Here is a 20164-nt window from a genome sequence, read left to right as displayed (position 1 = left end):
AAAAATTTTGGATTGAATTGGATGAACTTTGTGCAATACCGTTTTTTCCGCAAAATTGAAGCTGAAGAATTTGTTCAATTGAAACATGAATATAGGAAGTAAACAGAAGCAGAGAAGACAATTGCGTGGCGAGGAGGTAGGGGATGAAGACGAGCGTGTTGGCGATTAGGCAGGAGGAGAGACGGTAGACGCTGCTGGAGACTTCTCGGAGGAGGATTGGTCGCTCGTTGATGAAGATCAGGAGGGTTTCGGTGGTGGAGGAGAGGGGGAAGGTGAGTGTGTACGCGAAGAGACCTAATCGCTTCTCGATTCCCGATTTGTCTAATCCAATGTTGATGTAGATCGTGCCGAGCACGATTCCGACTCCTCTGGCTTGCAATGTGTTGGTGACGAGCAATTGCTTCGTTTTGTAAATCATTTTCCAGAATCGGAAGGATATGAGTGTGATTTCGTGGATTCTCGAGCTTCTAGATCTGATTTTGTGTTCAATTGGAGGAGGAGAGATGGATTCAATTGATTTTTCCGGCTCCTGCACCGGCTGTTCCGGTGGTTGGAGGTCTGTGAGGATTTCCATGGCGAATTCGAGGGGATCGAGCTGAGGGGGGACGGTGAAGCCGTTGGAGAGAAGGAAGGCTTCGAGGGAGGAGATGTCACCGTGGTGGATCTCGAAGCAACAGCAGACTCCGCAGGGCGTGCCACCGGAGCTCTTCTCCGTGCTGCAGTAGGTGAAGAGAGCGCCGGTGCCGTTCCGGAGCCACCAGCAGCGCAAGGGGGCGGTGGAGGTGGTGGAGCTCGATCGGTTTGATGAATTGATTCAGAAGGTGTGTGTGTTTGTGCGTGTGAAAGTTTTGAGTGATTTTTCTGGCTAATCTAATTATCAAGATTCGATTTTTTTCCAGAATAAAATGTTCTTTTTTCTTGTTTATAGTGACGGTTGAATGTGTTCTGTTTTTCTAGCAAATGTTTCCTTTCTTTTAAATAAGGGAATTTTTTTGGTGGATTGTTTTTCTTATTCTTGAGCTGAAATTGTTCTTGCTGGCGTTACTGTCTTACTTAATTATGCTGATTTTTTATTGGTCTTGATATCTTACCATAGGTAATCTCTCTCTCTGTTTGCCTCTTGAGCTAAGATTTCCATAGCTTCTTGGTTCTTGTAAGAAACATATTGATCTATTTGAGAGAAAGAGTGAGAGAGAGAGTGAAAAACATCTTGATCTTATAAGGAATAGAGTGAAAAGCAACACTCTCAATATTGATGATGACGATGATAATGCACAGAGCCGTAAAATAGTTGTTATTCTTCAATTGCTTTCAATTCATGTCGCACTCCATGTCTAATAAAAACATATGCCTTATTTATATTCAGCTAGCTAAATAGCACTACTTGCTATGAATCAAAATAGTTGTTTTGAAATTTGAATGTATTTAAAAAATTTGGTCAATATTGAATTTGTTGGTGGATTTAGGTGTGTTCTAAGTGAAGATAGAAGCAGAGCAACAAAGGTTGAGTGTTTCAAGTAACGTCGATTCCGCAACTCTAGTGAAGAAACTGATGAAGTCCGGCAAACACGCCGAGCTCTACTCTCCAAAATCCAACCAAAACCCGAAACAGAACACCGCTTCTATCAAAGAAAACACCACACGTGCCTAAAAACAATGGACAAGACGAGATGCAGCTGATCAGGAACAAGATCAATCAGCTTTCTCGCCTCAAGTCCAATAGTGGGAAAACGAAGAAGAACGTTGCTGGTAAGAAAGGGAATGATCAGATGGCCAACACGAACGACATGTGTGTAAATGATATTAGCGCGATGATGAGTCTTGCCGGTTTTCATGGGAATGGTGTTTTAGGAATGGAAGGGAATGGGGGATTTGGAGTATTGGAGCAGCAGCCTAATGGGAGTGATGCGTTTGTGAGCCGGCATGGGGGTTATCCATACCAGCTGATGATGTATAACCGGAGCGCGTTTGTGCCTCCTACCACCGGTTATTACTACAGCTACGGCAGCGGTGATTATGCTGGTGGAGGTGGTGATCATGTGTTTAGTGATGAGATTGCAGGTGGTTGTAGGGTTATGTAGTTTGGACTTTCTTGAATTTCTTCTCTGTTTTGCATGTGAGAGTTTTTATAAACTATTTATGTTTTGATGTCAAGATGGTAGTGTTAGCTATTAAGCATAGTCTATTGCCTCATTTCTTACATCTCCTAATGGATGTTGACACTATATACAAGTTGCATCAATTGTCAACAACTTATAGTTGACATTATATGTGTATAGTTGACATGAATTATATATGTAGTTGACATAAATTATATATGTAGTTGACATGGATTGTACACATAATTGGCATTATATGGGTGTAGTTGACATGAATTGTATAAGTAGTTGACATTACATGTGTATAATTGACATAGATTATATATGTAGTTGACATTAGGATTGTGATCAATTGATATTTTTTAGGCTAATTGAGATATGATGCAATATCAGCCACTCATTTTAATTAAATGAGTGGCCCAGATTTTGCCATATAAAAAATTATCTTTTTATTAGTTATACACAGTTATCTTTTTATTTTATCATTACAACTTATTCACAACAAATCTAAAAATAACATGCACTTTTTGTCCTTTAACAACTAAGGCCCTTCTTGGTAAGATGGAAAGAAATGTGATTTTTTTTCAATTTGTTCATTTGATTGGTACGATGAAATAATGAGAAAATGAAATGAAAACACAAAGAAATTGTATTTCTACCTTCATTAATATTCCATTCTATTGTACCAAAAAGAGTGATTGCTCTAGAATGAGCATCCTTATTCATCTCACAAGTCACAATAAATAACTGGGTACTTCTACACCTCTGGAGCTGTTTCAATGGTATACGTATGTGTATACGTACACACAACCTTAGAAGTATAATTTAATACTTACACGTGTATCTCTCTTTTATTTCCTCAAATTTAAGCATGAAATATTTTGCACTCTGGATGTTTGGTAATATTTCTCATTTGAAAATTAGTTGCTAAGATTTAGTTATCTCCCTTTTTTAATATCAACTGTGCATGTCAACTACCTATATAATCTATGTCAACTACATATACAATTTATGTCAACTACACACATATAATGTCAACTACATTTACAATTCATGTGAACTACACAAATATAATGTCAACTATGTGTATAATCCATGTCAACTAAATATACAATTCATGTCAACTACACACATATAATGTCATCTCAACTAGGCCTAAAAATCTCAACCTAACAGGACCCGTTGACATTAAAAATGATATCTAAATCTTGAATCTAACTCCTAGCAACTAATTCCCAATTGGGGAATATCAACAAACACCTAGAGTGCATTATGATTAAACTTGATTCCCCAATCTACCTCACATCCAATCCACCTCGCATCCAACACAATTGATCTGCAATAATCTCAAGTATGAACCAATTCATTCAAAATCTCAATATCAGTTAGATGAGTTCATAAGAAATTAAATAAATTAGATTAAAATGAGGAGTAGAAAAGTATTAAAATTTATTATATCATCCGAAATTAAGAATTCATCAATTGTTCACAAAATAGAGAGAAGGTTTTAACACAGTAAATTAATTCTACCCAAAATCCGCCATTGTTGTCCGATCAATTAGCTTGATCACCTCCACTGAATTCCCTTAGAATTGTACAAAATGGCAGCCCTAATCTACCACCTCATCTCCACAACCCGATACCACCTCAAATTCCCCGCTGATTACGCTGCCAGACCCTACCACCCCCTCCCCTTCCCCGCCGCCGTGGCTAATCACCACCGATGGCGGCACCTCCAGCTCCACCTCACCATCCTCTGCCTCCTAATCGCAATCGTCCACCACCTCCTCGCCTCCCCCGACGCTATCCCCTCGTCAAAGGCCGCACCGCCGTCTACCTCTTCACCTCCCTCAATCCGCCGCCCTCCTCTCCGTCAGGGTGGCGCTGGCAAGGGGCTGGCGGCTCCGGCTGACGCAGCTGCTCAATGCTGTCGATTGGAATCGTTGGAATCCAATCGTTGGAATCGATTGAATCACAGAAATCGCGATTGAATCACAAATCTCACTGAAATCGCGATTCAAACCTGAAGAACCCTAAATTAAAACACGAAATGATCATTATACCCTTTCATAATAAATTAATCTATAAATATTTTTTATGTGGCAAAATCTGGACCACTCATTTAATAAAAATGAGTGGCTGATATTGCATCTCATTTCTCAATTACCCTAAAAAATCTCAATTGATACCAATCCTATATATATATATATATATATATATATATATATATAGGGGTGCACTAGGGTGCCACTATAGTTAAAATAACATCATACCACTAATATAGTCCGTTAGATCTCGTTTATGGACGCCTAGGATTAAGTTTCGTGAAAAAACACAGGTTTGCAGTCTACTGTATTAGATATTGCAGTCGTGGTAAACTGCAATATTGTTGTGGTAAGACTGCAATATTCAATGAACAGCACTGCAATCTGGTAACGTAAAATTAGAAATTTCCTATTTTACCCCTCTGTGTTTTTACACGTGGCAGCATGACAAGCACACGATTTTCAGATCCAATGGCCTAAAATGGTGGTATGGTGTTACAATAAAGAGGGTTGTCATCTTAGTACATCCCTATATATATATATATATATATAGGATTGTGTTAAAATGACAACACCTCTTAAAGTAACACCATACCACCATTCCTAGCCAATCATTTGTACATGTGGACGAATAATAAGCTGCCATGTGGCAATCATAAAAATTGCTCAAGGGTAAATTTTCGCGGACTGCAATATCCAATACACTAGACTGCAATTTTTCCCGACTGCAATATCCAATATCCAATATCCAATCGCGTTTATACTATTGCAGTCTAGCATATATGATATTGCAGTCTAGCGTGGTGTCACAGTGTCATTTTAAGAGTGTTGTCATTTTAACGCACCCATATATATATACATATATATATATATATACACACTGTGACACCACGCTAGACTGCAATAGTATAAACGCTAGACTGCAATATATATATATATATATATATATATATATATATATATATATATTGAATCTATAACCAATTGATGTTTGCATAGCTCAAAAGCTTCATCTAGAACAAGAAATCCACGCTCACGCTCCCTACTTCAACGCTCCACTATTCCATGAATCTTCCGCCACAGATCTCTTCCACCAAAGATGCTCCAAGAATCTTCGGCCACAAATCTCTTCCACGCTGACGATCAATCAATCCTTCTCATTCGGCGCCGGGTTTCACGGATTGGAAGAGAAAGGGAGTCGGATTTCACAGATTGAAAAGAGAAGTAGAAAGTGAATTATCCCGTTAAATTTAATTTAATATTACCGATGACACATTATCCCTTGGTAAATAAGTGTTTAAATTTTCCAACAACAACAATCCCTATGTAATTAATTTATAAAATAATGATCATTAAAAAAATAGTAGCTTTACCCACGGAATTATCCGTTGGTAAAGCAAAATGTCAAACTCCGTCCTTGTACCATCGGAAATGACGTTAGAAAATTAACCAACGGCAAATCCCTTGGTAATCTAACGGTAAATGCCAACATATATTGTGTTGTCAGTAAATCCATTGGTAATTGACGTGTTTTTTTGTAGTGGTATGTGAAAATTAAGGAACACTCAATTCTCAAACTTCTCAACTTGTGCAAATGATACTAACTCTTCTATATTTATAGTCATTCCTAACTTATTCTAGAATTCTCCACTTCATTCTTTTAAATTTAAAATATCTAGATTCTTTCTATAAAAATCTAGATATTTCCCCTAGAATAAAATGTAATACAAATAAAAAATAAGTTTTGTTTATATGTAAGGATATCATTAGAAAGATATAGTGTAGGGGTTATATTCTTATATATTACTAAGGATTTTTTAGATGTAAGACTATTATTAGTAGGTAGTGATAAAATTCAAACTCTATTTAGTGTACAAACTTCAAATTATGATCTGTACTGTTAGAAAATATTAATAGATGACAAAATAATAGCAATAAAAAATGTTAACACAGTGTCGACACAGCATCAACCGTTGACATTGTGTTGACATTTTTTATTGCTGTAATTTTATCATCTATTGATATTTTCTAAAAGTCCATTATAGTTTAGAGTTTATACAATATTTAGAGTTTGCATTTAATTATATATCTATGCAATTAGACATTTTTTCGTATCACCAACCGATAAAGAATAATTGTGTTTATGGTTTTAAACTTTTAATCAGGCTTATCATGATCTTCATATTGGCGAGAATGTCGTGTCTATAAAAAACACAAGAGCCACTAATTAAATAATTTCATACCAAATTAACCCTACGTTATTAAAAGGCTATGGCTATTACAATATTGATCAATGATGCAAGTTCCACTATTCGCGCATGTGTAATTAAGATAAGAAAGTGTTAATTTCATGGGTCATAAATATGTAATTACCCTAGTTTTTGGCTTTATTATAGAAGCACATAATTAATTTTAGATTAATTTAATTATTGAATGAGAGATGAGGAATGTCTATAATGAGAGCTGCGGAAAGGTAGGCTATTTGCACATGCACTACTCATAATATATTCTTTTCCAGGCATAAAATCAAACTTTTTCGCGACCCTTTATTTTGTTTTTAGCTATCTATATTATTTGTATTGTGACAGAATAAAACAATTGTCTAATCGAGACAAACAGAAACGTAAAGAGACACAGAATTTACGTGCTTCACCAACGTTGTGTTGGCTACGTCCACGATCAGAAACAGAGAACAAATGTTATTTAGATAGTTTTCATATTCCAAAGTTTTGTGCTCTACTCGTATATAAATAGGTAAACAGACGACGGACTAGGCCCAATAAAAATATTAAGGCTTTAAACAGAAACATATCATAGCGTCCTCGTTCGGCTAGCGACAAACTATACAGATTCAAGGCATACTAACAATTTGGAATATTTACGTGCATCTTACTAAGTTCAAAGAATCAAGGGAGTATGTTTGTAGTTGAGATGTCATTCTTAGTTTAGGTTTTATTGGCTTTTAAATAAGTACCAAAACAATCGTGTTATTTTATTCTTACGTTTTAGAATTTTATATAGTTATACTTATTGTAATCCATATTTGTTGCTACCTGCGGCCGCCTACGCTTTTAAATCAAGTGGGAATGTATTTTTTATCATTTTATTTTGAACTGTAGCAAAGGGGTGGCAGGCAAGTCTTCGCAGGCAGTGACATGGGACGATGAGGAGGAACGGAGGATCGTTTGCAGTGAGGAGCAGTGTGTCACGTTGTCCAAGACTTGGGTCAGTGTTTGCGATGATTCCCTTGTGTCGAACAATCAGAAAATCTCCAACATGTGATCTCGCATCGCCAAAGCCTACAAGGTTTCTTATGCGGATGGGAAGACATACACGTCTGAGGAGTGCCGGAAGCAATGGGACCGAATCAGAGCCGCGGTCTCCCGATTTATCGGCATCTACAAAAACAATAGCCGCATGATAACCAGCGGTCGGACCATGGAGGATGTGAAGACGTTGTCGATGCAGCAATTCCCCGAGAAAGGGAAGTATGCCGCGTTTAACTACTGGTACGCCAATTTGGTGCTGATGGATTTCGCCAAGTTTCGTGCGGATACAGTAACAGCGCCGGTTCCCACGACCTCCCCGACGATGCCGAAGAGGCTCCGACCCCTCCCTCGTTTTCCCGCCGCCGTTGCCCGATTCGGCAAAAGACGGCACAACAGAGGTCTAGGGGAGGCGCCGGCGGGTCCTAGGAGGTCCAATCGGCAGCTCCTAGTGTCTATCCGAGTCCCGAACTCGCCCACCTCGCGTGCATGCAGCAGGAGCAGAGCATGACAGACGTCATACAAAAGTAGAGTTTGACGACTGACCCCTTACACAAAGAGATGCTCAAGGGGGTCATCGACAGTAAGCGGCGCGATTTGGGGCTCCCACCCCTCGGCACCGGGGGAGCCTCTAGGAACTCCGATGCCACCGGGTCTAGCCAAGAGTGAGAGGGGGGTCGCGGGTGTCGAAGCTATAGGATGGTTTTATTTTCGTGAACTATGTATTTTTTTTATTAACATAATTTTTTTAATTATGTATGCTTTTTTTATTTTATATAAAATGGTTGCATTTCCCCCGTATTTATGCCAAAATTTTAATTCTGTATTTGTGAATTTGTGCTTTTGTTTGTTGGGATGTCCTAGTGCTAGTCCTAGTGCCTGTCCACTATTGTGCAGTGGGATGTCGTAGTCATGTGATAGTGCACTGGTTAGTCCTAGTAACATGGCAGGAGGTGTTTTTGGCTAGTTCTAGTGCTAGTCCACCGGAATATCCGCCCTATTATGGATGCTCTTAGGAAATCAGAAATCCTAAGACCAAGTTTATCGGTGCTAGTAGGCTGACGTCCACACCATTTTATAATTTTTTTTTTAAAATACCAAAGCTGGTCTCTCTCTATTGGATCGCGGTCGGATGGTGTGCAACCACCGTCCGCTTAGTCTCTCAAATCCTTTCATGATTCTTCCAATGAGATTGTTATATTTAAAAATTATAAAAATTATACCAAAATTTATAACTTTTCATCCACAGTAAATAGAGATTGTTATACTTTTCAAATCCTCTCATGATTCCTCCAATGAGATTGTTATAATTTTCTCCTTATAATCCTTCGTCTTTGGTATAATTTCTTATTTTGTAGTCCCCTTTATTATTTGTTTTTGTTATTTTTAGAGTATTAGCAGTGGTGACCTTCTCCGGAGCCCATCTCAGAGCCTATCTCCATTTTTTCCTGCCATGTCAGGCCCATCTCAGAGTCTATCTCCCTGCAATGAGAGCCCATCTTAGAGCCTATCTCCGAGCCCATCTCAGAACCTATCTCCGAGCCATCTCATTTTCACATCAACACTATTTTTATATTTTACTTTTAATTGTTAGTCTGAAATAAAATGATATAGAATAGCAAGAAAAATAAATTAAAGACAACTCAATAAAAAAAAAATTTTATTAAAAAGAAAATATCCTACATTCATAAAAAATACAGAAAAAAATAAACTTAAACTATTGATAAAAACATTAAAAATATTGTGATTAGAGAAAAGTAAAATGTAGAGTGAGATAAAATAAAATGGGATTAAATGTGAATAATTGGTAGGGAATGGAATATATATAGAGGATAAAAAATGAATTAAAAAAAGAAGAAGAATAATTGGCCTAGCCGATACATCGAGCGTACATGCCTTTGTACAGTCAGCTTATGCATGTATACAAGAAACGCCACATCCACTTGTTTACCTAATTATGAGAATAAATAATATAATATAATGGTTTATTATTGAAACATAATAAACAAGTCTAAGGCTTCTTACTAAGAAGGTTAAAGTAGGGGAATACGATGGCTTCCATGTGTTCACCAGTAGGGGACTTGACCGGATCTAGTAAGAAGAAAAACGTATTCACAACCTAGATAGGCTTTGGCTGCCTATTGGTATGGTTGCGGTTAGGGATGTCAATATAGCCCGCAACCCGTGGGTTGGCCCGAATAGCCCGCTAAATTTGTAGGGTTAGGGTCGGAAATTTCTAGCCCGATAAAAATAAAACCCGATAAGCCCGCACCCGATTAACCCGCAACCCGTTAGGGCCAGACCCGAAAACACGATGGGCTGGCCCGGTAACCCGGTAAAATTTTCATTTTTCATTTTTTTACTCCTAATTCGACACTTCGTTGACTAATTTTATGACATAGATAACTAAAAAAAGATAACTTTCAATTTTATGGTAAATATATAAATTATGTATTGAATTTTTATTAATATAATAATTGTTATATAAATTAATCTCACTAAAAGAATATTAAAATTTTTAACATGTATTAAAATTTCACGAAATATCACAAATATTAGTATTTTATGATTGAGTTTAAGCATATATACCAAATTTATCATAATTAAATATTTTATATTTTATAAATATAACTAATTTTCATCATGATCTATTGGATTGTTCGAGCCTTAACCTTATCGGTAGCAACCCGATTAACCCGTCGGGCTAGCCCGAAACCCGAGCTTTTAGGGTTAGGGCCGAACTTTTACAACCCGAAAGAAATCACAACCCGGCAAGCCCGGACCCGATTGACCCGCAACCCGAGTAGGGTTGGCCCGAAACCCGATGGGTCGGCCCGATTGACATCCCTAGTTGCGGTATTTGTGATAATTCTCTCTTACCTAAGAAGATATTAGTAACACCGGTGTGGTAAAACATCGAAAGGATCTAATACGAAATGTATTCTTTATTGCTATCTACTGTAATATATTTCATAAAGTTTAGTATTTTCTAGTCTATGATATTAATATCAATATTATTTATTCTGTCAAACGCCACTTTGACTTACCAATATTGGAGAGTTTGTACGTAACTCAAACATGATATCTTGGGTGGTAGTAATTGAATAACATGAAGGTATGAAATATTATTTCATAGAATTTGTGTGCCCAGTGTGGTATTATTAAATCCCAAAGGGTGATCCCCAAAGAGGTGTTTGAAAAAAGAATTTATTTTTCAGAAATATGCGCAGTTGGAATTTTATTCCACGAATAATAAATAAAGTTTCAAACTAGAAAACTCTTCGGAGAATTACTTTAATTCAAGTCACGTAGTAGACAAAAGAATTAAATTGATGGATCAAGGCAATCTTAAATGCGGGAAATATTGTAAAATAAAATGGACCCAAGTTATTTGTAATTTGGTGATTTAGATGGGAGTGCAATATTATTCTTTAGTGGAACAAAATAATATTCATTGATAATATATTAAATCATGGGTCATTTGATTTAATTAGATATTTATCTAATGGGGGAGCCCAACATCTAAATCATTCCATGGATCCTCATCCTAGCCCAATAAGTCTTTATAAATAGAGTTGAGATGTGGAAACCCTAGCACACAAGACAATACACAACTCACACTCCTCCAAACCCTAGCCGCCGTCGCCGGCCTCTCTCTCTCTCTCTGTCTCGATTTTCATGCCCTAGCACGTGGGAGATTAGGGTTTCGGTTTTTTGTTCTTGTTCTATCCTAATTCATAGGATTAGATCAAGACAATCTTGTGTTTGTGTGGTGTTCTTCCTAGATCTCACCAAAGCTATTGTTGATTGTTCGAGATTCGCCCACACAGATGAATAATCAAGGACAAGGGAATAGAGTAGAAGATTCGTGGTCGATAAATCAAGGATCTCCGGGTGGTGCAGCTAGCAACGTCAATTCTATGATGGATCAAGAGTTAACAATCGAATCTACATCAAGTTAGCATGTATATGTGTTTATTTGATGTGGTTTATTGCATGAAATAGGAATCGAATGGATAATCACCTATATAGATCCGTTAAGGACCTGTTTGTTTTCCGTGTCTTCCGTTGTGGTAGTTCCAACAGGGTGGTCATTGATAAACCATGAAAAAATGTGTGGTTAGGTTGGATGAATATTGATGATATGAAAGAAGATGTGGAGGAGATAGAAATTAATTAAATATTGAAAAAGTAGATGGTTGGGTTGGGTTGGGTGGTTGTTGATAAACCCATGTTTGGTTGACGGGAAAGTAAAGTTAGCAAGGAAAATGATTACTATGAAAATGAATCCCGAGAATATGATTCCTAATAACTTTACTTTTCATGTGTTTGCAAAATATCAAATTTTAAAATTTTAATTTAATTTAAACACCAAACTAAAAATATACTCCTACATATTATTTTTTTATAATAATAATATAATTTTTTTATAATAAATTATTAATTAAAAATGATAATAATTATATTATCATATTTATTATTAATTTAAATATTATAATATATAATAAAAATAATTATTATAATTAATGGGTAGTGATAAAATGCAAACTTATATATTGTACAAACTCAAAACTCCTCAACACAGCTTCAACACAGTTTCAATACAATATCAATACAGTGTAAACTTTCAATATTTTAATGTCAACACAGTATCAACACAATATCAATCATTGACTACCGTTGAAATTCTGTTGACATTTTCCCGTTGATGCTTTTTTGTGATTTGTTGACATTTTTCAATGGGCAAATCATAGTTTTGAGTTTGTAAAATATTTAGAGTTTTCATTTGATCACATTCCTATAATTTTGACAATAATATTTACGTATATTATAATTGAATAAATTTAATAATTTGAAATTTCACTACGATTTTATTGATTATTAATAATTATATATTATTATATATTTTGTATTATATAATTATATTTAATAATTTAATAAATTATTAATTATTATTATTATGATAATAACAAATATATATATATATATATATTATAATAATATAGTTATAATTATGATACTTTTAATTATTTATTAATTTCTAATTAAGTATGATTTATAATTTTAATTAATAATAATAAAACTATACTTATATAACATTAAATATGTAAGAATCTTAAAATTGGGTAAAAAAATACCTAAAAGAATACCCTAAAACAATAAAAGAATACCTAAGAGAAAAAAAGAACATCCACAATAGGACGAACTAACCAATAGCCTAATATTAGGGCTAACCAAAAAGACCTCATGGGCTCCTGCCACATCACTAAGACATCACACAGCCTGTCACATCATCAGGACTAACCACAGCCCAGTAATAGCCTAGCACTAGAACTAGCCGACGCCCTATCTAATAAAACAAATTCACAAATTCACAAATACGAAATTAAAAATTCGACACGGATAATGCAACCATTTTATTTCATAAATAAAAACATACATATTTCAATTTCAAAAAAAAAAAAAATACATAGTGCAAATGAAATGAAGTGCAACCATTTTATTTCATAAAAAAAACATACATATTTCAATTTCAGGAACCGGCGGTTACGATTCGGAACCGCCGGTTCCGGTTTTGGAAATTGTTGAACTGGAACCGAACCGCAAGGTTGTTTCGCGATTACGGTCATGGTTCCAAAACCGCCGGTTTCGATTTCGGTTCCGAACCGTTGGTTTTTCGGCGGTTTTTTACAGTTTTACACGGTTCCGAACCGCCGGTTTTTTTTGCTATTTTTTGCGGTTCCGGCTTGATTTCACGGTTTGTCGGCGGTTTTTCGCGGTTCCGGCACGGTTTCTGTTCGAAAAATTGAACCGAACCACAGTTCAAAATTTGACGATTTCAGTTCGGAACCGTAACCGCGCCGGTTGGGTAAACCCTGGGCAGGTCTAGTCGTATATATAAAGTTGAAAAAAAAAATAGCGCTAGCCGATAGCTCGCCGAATAGCAGATGAGTGATCGGCGAGCACCATCGCACCACGGACGACCGCTCGTCCCCCCCGTTCGTTTGTCATGCTTTCGCCGCATGCAATAGCGGACGAATGCAACGCCTGAGCCGCTAGTCGGTTGCTAGGGCGTGTGTTCGTCCACTATTGCGGATGCTCATGGGATTTAGAATCCTAGAAAGTTGTACTAACTTTCCTTGTTCTCGGGATTCTGATTACTTTCCCTGACAAAATTCTAGCAACTAAACATGAGCAATAAGTTTAGAATTAGTCTTTTAATTAAAACTATTTGTGTTGTATGTGCGTATGCGTGTGCGTATATATTTGTGCGTCCTTTTCTTACTAATATTCCCCATCACTTATTACTTGAGGGACTTCCTTTTGGTACTACAATATATAGAAAAATTGTGTTTAGTAGATTAAATGGAGATATAATATATTAAGAGAAAAAATAAAATAAGAGCTATCTCCATTAATACTATGTACGCTACCATTTATCTCTCTTATTTTACTAATTATACATTAAAATTATTGTCGAATCAAATATTCATATTTTCGGGACAAAGATTATTTTAGTACTACTACTTAATAAAATAAAATTGGGCTGTATTGAAGCTGATTAGGCCCAGTACTCTCATTTTCAATAGCTAAAACCCCTGAGCCCGTTTAACAGCCCATTATCTGTATCAAAAACCCCCTTTCTAATTTAGGGTTTTGCACATTCACACAGAGACGTTCAGCTTTCTCTCTCATATCTCCCAGCTACAACAATGGCGGACAGCGGCGCAGGTGACCGCGGCGGCTTCGGCCGTGGATTCGGCGGGCGCGGACGCGGACGCGGCGGAGATAGAGGCGGCCGAGGTCGTGGCCGCCGTCCCCGCCCGCCGTGAGGCGGAAGAGGAGAAATGGGTCCCCGTCACCAAGCTCGGCCGGCTGGTGAGGGACGGCAAGATCAAATCGCTCGAGCAAATCTACCTACATTCCCTCCCGATCAAGGAATACCAAATAATCGATGCCCTAGTTGGTCCTTCCCTCAAGGACGAGGTCATGAAGATCATGCCGGTCCAGAAGCAGACGCGAGCAGGGCAGAGGACGCGCTTCAAGGCGTTCGTCGTCGTCGGAGATAGCAACGGCCACGTAGGGCTCGGCGTGAAGTGCTCGAAGGAGGTGGCGACGGCGATTAGGGGCGCGATTATTCTGGCGAAATTGTCGGTGATCCCCGTGAGGAGGGGATACTGGGGAAATAAGATCGGTAAGCCGCACACGGTGCCGTGCAAGGTGACCGGAAAGTGCGGGTCCGTGTTGGTGAGGATGGTGCCGGCGCCCCGTGGTTCAGGGATTGTGGCTGCGCGTGTGCCGAAGAAGGTGCTGCAGATGGCCGGTATCGATGATGTCTTCACTTGCTCCCGTGGATCCACTAAAACCCTTGGCAACTTCGTCAAGGTATAATTCTTTTATGCTTGCTTTTAATTACTCATTTTTCACTTAGTTTTATAGTATTATTCGCTCTGCATTTACATGTGATTTGTTGTAATTTTTGATTTTGAGTATCTTTGTGCAAATCAATGGTGTGGTTAGTGCTTCTTTTGTTTAGCTCGATACTCATTTGTGCTTTGGAAAATAACTTGTGTATATCCCTAATCAACTCTGATTAGGGTTCATAAATCCCCAATTAGGGCCGAGGCGGTTACAAATATGGTCTATGGCTCTCTTATTAGTTACTTACTATAGTTTCTTCATCCTTTTAGGCCTTTAGGGAGTCTGATGGTCTAATTCATTGTTTATTTTAGTTACTTACTATAGCTTCTTTCAATTTTTATCACCCACTCAAAGTAAATGCCTTAGTATATTGTTTCTTATCTTCATGGTGTGGCATGGCTGTTTTGCGCTAGCAGCCGCCGGCCAAATTCCAAGAAACAACCTCCTGGGAGCTGCTATCCGCCGTTTGTACTCCGAAAAAAAAAGATTCCAAACAAGGGAAAGACGCGTGAGCAAAATGCGTGTATACTAATACACGCGTGAGCAAAATGCGTGTATACTTATACACGCATTAGGCAAACGCGTCTTTGTCTTGGATTCAAATTCCAGTCCAGAACGCTGAATCTCTCATTCTAACATCTCACGCCTCCTTCTTCTCTAACTCTCAGCGACGCCCTTCACTCCCAACGTCTCTAGTCGACGAAAATCGAAGTGAATCAGACATTTTGATGCTCTCATTCCTATTTTAAGTAGTGTTAGGTAATTTTTGACCATTGATTTCGATTATCATTGCTATATGTTAGTTGGGTATAGATTTAGGGTTCATGGTTTGTGACATTGTTTTACAAGAAAAACATTGAATTTAGGCCATTGATTTACTTATTATATTTAGCATTGAATTATTGGTTATAGAATTAGGGTAATTTATTTGAATTTTGTTAAATTTTGATATTGAACTTTGTTGAATTTAGAATATGATGTTTTATCGTACTTATTTTGTAGGATTGATGGTGTTTGTGAGTTTATATTGGGGTGGGAAAATTATTCAGCTCCCAGGTTTGGGGGTTGCTTATGATCCCCCTCGTGCAAAATCATTCATCATATTGAATGAAATGATACCTTATCATCAGCTAGTTTCAATGATATGTGAAAAAATTGGAATTGATTTGGATGCACATACGATTGATTTAACATGGAGGCATCCTGTGGCTTTTAGTGGAGTGTTGAATTATATAGCTACAACAGTGGTTGAGAATTTGTTGGAGTATATGTTTGCTGAAAATCCACGTCAAATTGAACTGTTTATTGAATATACTCCTGTTACTACTACTTTGCAATTTGAACCACCTACCACTCATCATGATGTTGGAACGTCTAGGAGGGATGATTATCATAGTTTTGATGTCGGGAGAACTAGGAGGGAGGATGAGCATCATAGCTTTGAATTCAACACATTTGGGAGGGATGTTGATGACCAACTAGATGTACCAAATGTGACATTTGATGGTTCTGTTGGTTTAGATGGTTCTGATAATTGTGATAGTTCTGATAGTCCTGATTGTCCCCCCCCTCGAGATGACACTCCGGAGGTGTATAATTCAGGTAGTTATCAATCATGTGATCATGATTATAGTGCAGAGTCATGTGAAGATTCTACAGATGATGAGCCACTTGATATGATGGTTGAGAACTATATACAACCATCTGTTCGTGGGGAGCAACCTGTTCCCGACTATGTGCCTGAAGGGTTACCATTTTTTCGATCATTACCATGTGAAGGCAGCCGAGGTTATGTTTCAGATGACCATGGAGTGGATGAAGAAGATATGTGGTATTGGGATGAGGATAATCCGAGACGTATAGATGTGGGAACGAAATTTGATAGCAAATTGCAATTGAAAACTGCTGTAACATTATGGCATGTGGGAACAGGTCGGATGTATGAGGTTATGGATAGTAAAAAAAGAAGATGGCATGCAGTTTGTAGGGACCCATTTGGTCCGAAAAGAAAAGGCGAAGAACTCGGCCAACGATACCCGTGTAATTGGGAGGTTAAAGCAACGTTTAAGAAACGCGATGGTAGTTGGTCCATCAACTCATGGGTTGATCGTCATTGTTGTATGGGAGATCACGATCCAAGTGAGCATGCTAATCTTACATCATCCATGATTGCTCTTTGTATTCGGAGTCAAATTGAAAACGATGCTGAATTCAAGCCTTCTGCAGTAGTTACATATATCAAAGATAAATTTCACGTGAAAATCAGCTACAAGAAAGCGTGGTATGCTCGCACAAAAGCAATTGAGCTTGTATATGGTGGATGGGAGGGGTCATTCAGACAACTTCCCAGCTACCTGACTGAGTTGCAAAGTCAAAATGCTGGGACAATCGTTGAGTGGTTTCATGACCCTATATTGAGTCAAGGTAATAAGAAGGTGTTCCGCTATGTATTTTGGGCATTTGGGCCATCTATAGAGGCGTTCCAACTAGCAAAGCCGGTTTTATCAGTTGATGGGACTCACCTGCGTGGAAGACTGAGAGGTAAATTACTTGCTGCAGTTGGTTACGATGCAAATAAGAACTGTTTGCCTGTTGCTTTTGCTGTTGTTGATGAAGAAACCAATGAGAGTTGGATTTGGTTTTTGAATCTTGTCAAAGTGCATATTATAAAGCAAGACCAGGAAGTGTGCATAATATCAAACAGACATCAAGACATTATAAATGCCATGCAGTCCGATGTGTGGAAAGAGGTACCAGTTGGTTATCACCGATATTGTTTAGTGCACGTCAGATCGAATGTGTTACAAAGACACAAAGGCCCCGGAGTGAGGAAATGGGTATGGAAAATGGGTGAAGCAACTGTGGAGCGGAGATATTGGCATGCGAGACGTGAATTAGAAAAGTTGAGTCCAGAAGCTTTGAGGTACCTCGAAACCACCATAGATAGGTCGTAGTGGACTATGGCGCACGACGAATTTCGTCGATGGGGTGAGACATGTACTAACATGGCCGAGTGTTATAACAATGTGTTGTTATCTACGAGAGAACTGCCAATTAGAGCCATTATTGATATTACATCCTGGAGGACCATCAATTGGTTTGTTAACAGAACGACTCTAGCCAAACAATGTCAGACGCCTTTGACACCGTGGGCTTGGCAGTTATTTCAGAAGAATGACCGTCGAGGGAGACGTCACCATGTGAAGTCTACAAGCATAACAGTTGGAACTTATGAGGTGCTAACCTTTCATAGAGGTCCGGGTAGAGGCCATAATATACATGTAGTGGATTATCGTGAAAAGAAATGCTCATGTGGAAAGTGGCAGACTTGGAGAATGCCTTGCTCTCACGCTGTTGCGGTGCTGCGAGAACGCAGTGATGACATCTTTAGTCATGTTGATGCCCGATACCATACACAGGTTTGGATTCACCAGTATGCAGGTATGTTATTTAGATTCTTTTTATTCTTACATTATTATCATGTCTTATGGTTACAATTATATGCAGGTGCGTTCCGTCCATTGAGACACCAAGATTATTGGTATGAACCTGAATGGACGTTGGAATTTCCGCCAGCACGGCTACTTCCTCGATCACGTGGTCGGTACAGAAAGGGCAAGATAGAGAACCAAATGGATGAGAGCGATGAAGATCAGCCAAGACCTCCTCCTCGATGCCGCCTTTGTGGAGAGACCGGCCACAATAGAAGAAAGTGCACTTTAGGACGTGTGGTGTAGTCATATTATGTTTGAAATCATGTTTAAGACTTGACTTATTATCTTTGAGAATTGTGTTTAAGATTTGACTTATTATGTTTGAGACTTGTGTTTAAGACTTGACTTATTATGTTTGAGACTTGTGTTTAAGAGCAATTAAAGTATTTTATTTTTTTGAAAAGTGAAAAGATAACGAAAAAATAAAGTAATAGATGAAAATGTTATTTTTTGTCAAAAAGAAAATTACTAGATTTTAATAGGACATATACATGTTACCACATAAAAAATTTTATAAAAATTTCGACAGAGTTTACCTTATTTATTAATCAAACCACCTGTAATAAAACCACATAAACTAAGTACAAACACAACGCAAAAAAAACATAGACGAACTCAATACAAAACCAATCCAATAGCGATCTACAACAGTCTACTTAAAGGATGATGGTGTATATTTAGTCGGACCCTTTCCTCTATTGTCACGTCTAGACCTTCTAAGTGGTAACATGTCCATAAATGTCCGAGTGAAACTCGATCTGGAGCGTTCCTTGTCGGGACGTGACGTGGCCGCACTACTGCTAGGGCGATCCAGTTGTACACTACTCCTAGGAGGGACTATATGTTCACTGCTCGTGGGGCGCTCCATGTAAGCACTACTCCTGGGACGATCCATTTGTGCACTACTCTGCAGAGCATCATCATATATTTCCTCAGTGGTTGGAGAGTGCATGATATGAACACCTGGAAAGAATGAATCCTGTGTAGTAGGCTGCTGTGTAGTAGGCTGCCATGGTAACCCAACTCTATCCGGTGGAGTCACCCAACTTGACTGAGGGGCGTCTGACCAGGTCGGAAACCAACTAGAGGCATCTGGTGCTGGTGGATTTTGCATTTCGGGCTCATTCTCAAAATTGTCGATGAATGTATCCAAATCCATGTTGTCATCCGAATTCATATGTTCTTCATTTGCGGCTTGTGATGACTCTGGCATGTTTTGGGACATTCTATAATGGCGTGAATTACCATGCCCGCCCGTTTGGACACCTCTTCGACTACGACCCCGAGCTCTTTGGACAAAACCCCTGGACATATCCACATCAGTGCGCTGTATGGAGGGTAAGACCGTACGTTCACTCTCACCGCAATCATTAAGACAGTCAAGAGCAAGCCTGTTAAGACCGTGCATTAGTTCTACGGCGTCCGCTGGGTCAAAACTGCGCGTGGTGTGAAACACTCTGGTCACTGTCTCAAGCTGTAACAAATAAAATGTGAATAGTTAATAGCATAAATAAATATAATGAATAAATAACTATAAACACGATACATACGAGAAGTGTTCTTGTTGATGCACCGGTGTTCATTCCCACATCTGGAAGTCTATCCGGTTGAGTGATGTATGTAATAGTTATCCTGTGATACCACTCCATGTATTCCCGAAGTCTAGTCACCTGCACGTGGTCTTCTACAGGTTCCATATAGTGGTTAGAGACGAACTCCAACCTTTTCTGCCAATGTTGAATGTAGGTCCTATTCTCATTATCCCAATCCTTCTTCGATCTTCCCTTACGATTTGTTTTGAAATGATTTTCATTGAAACCCCAATCACGCATTTGTGG

The 20164-nt window shown here is 38.3% G+C and overlaps 2 protein-coding genes and 2 pseudogenes across 2 annotated transcripts; all 4 read left to right on the top strand.

The window, feature by feature from the left end:
- Positions 1 to 230: 230 nt before the first annotated feature.
- Positions 231 to 2129, top strand: LOC148928555 (uncharacterized; annotated as a pseudogene).
- A 5453-nt stretch (positions 2130 to 7582) lies between these two features.
- On the top strand, positions 7583 to 14802 carry LOC125196506 (uncharacterized; annotated as a pseudogene).
- On the top strand, positions 14658 to 17978 carry LOC148928554 (uncharacterized). The gene is made up of 2 exons (XM_089057201.1): positions 14658 to 14796; positions 15835 to 17978. Exon 2 carries the CDS (start codon positions 15840 to 15842, stop codon positions 17784 to 17786), a length of 1947 nt encoding a protein of 648 aa, XP_088913327.1. The 5' UTR covers positions 14658 to 14796; positions 15835 to 15839; the 3' UTR covers positions 17787 to 17978.
- On the top strand, positions 17838 to 18569 carry LOC125196507 (uncharacterized). Its single transcript, XM_048095040.2, has 2 exons — positions 17838 to 18273; positions 18340 to 18569. Exons 1-2 carry the CDS (start codon positions 17838 to 17840, stop codon positions 18567 to 18569), a joined length of 666 nt encoding a protein of 221 aa, XP_047950997.2.
- The last annotated feature ends 1595 nt before the right edge of the window (positions 18570 to 20164 follow it).

The sequence above is a fragment of the Salvia hispanica genome, chromosome 4, assembly GCF_029641045.1.
Source record: "Salvia hispanica isolate PSC_SH4W2 chromosome 4, Shi_PSC_v1, whole genome shotgun sequence".
Taxonomy (NCBI): Eukaryota; Viridiplantae; Streptophyta; class Magnoliopsida; order Lamiales; family Lamiaceae; genus Salvia; species Salvia hispanica.
The sequence above is the reverse complement of the archived record's forward strand: the minus strand, read 5'-3'. Positions and strand labels throughout refer to the sequence as shown.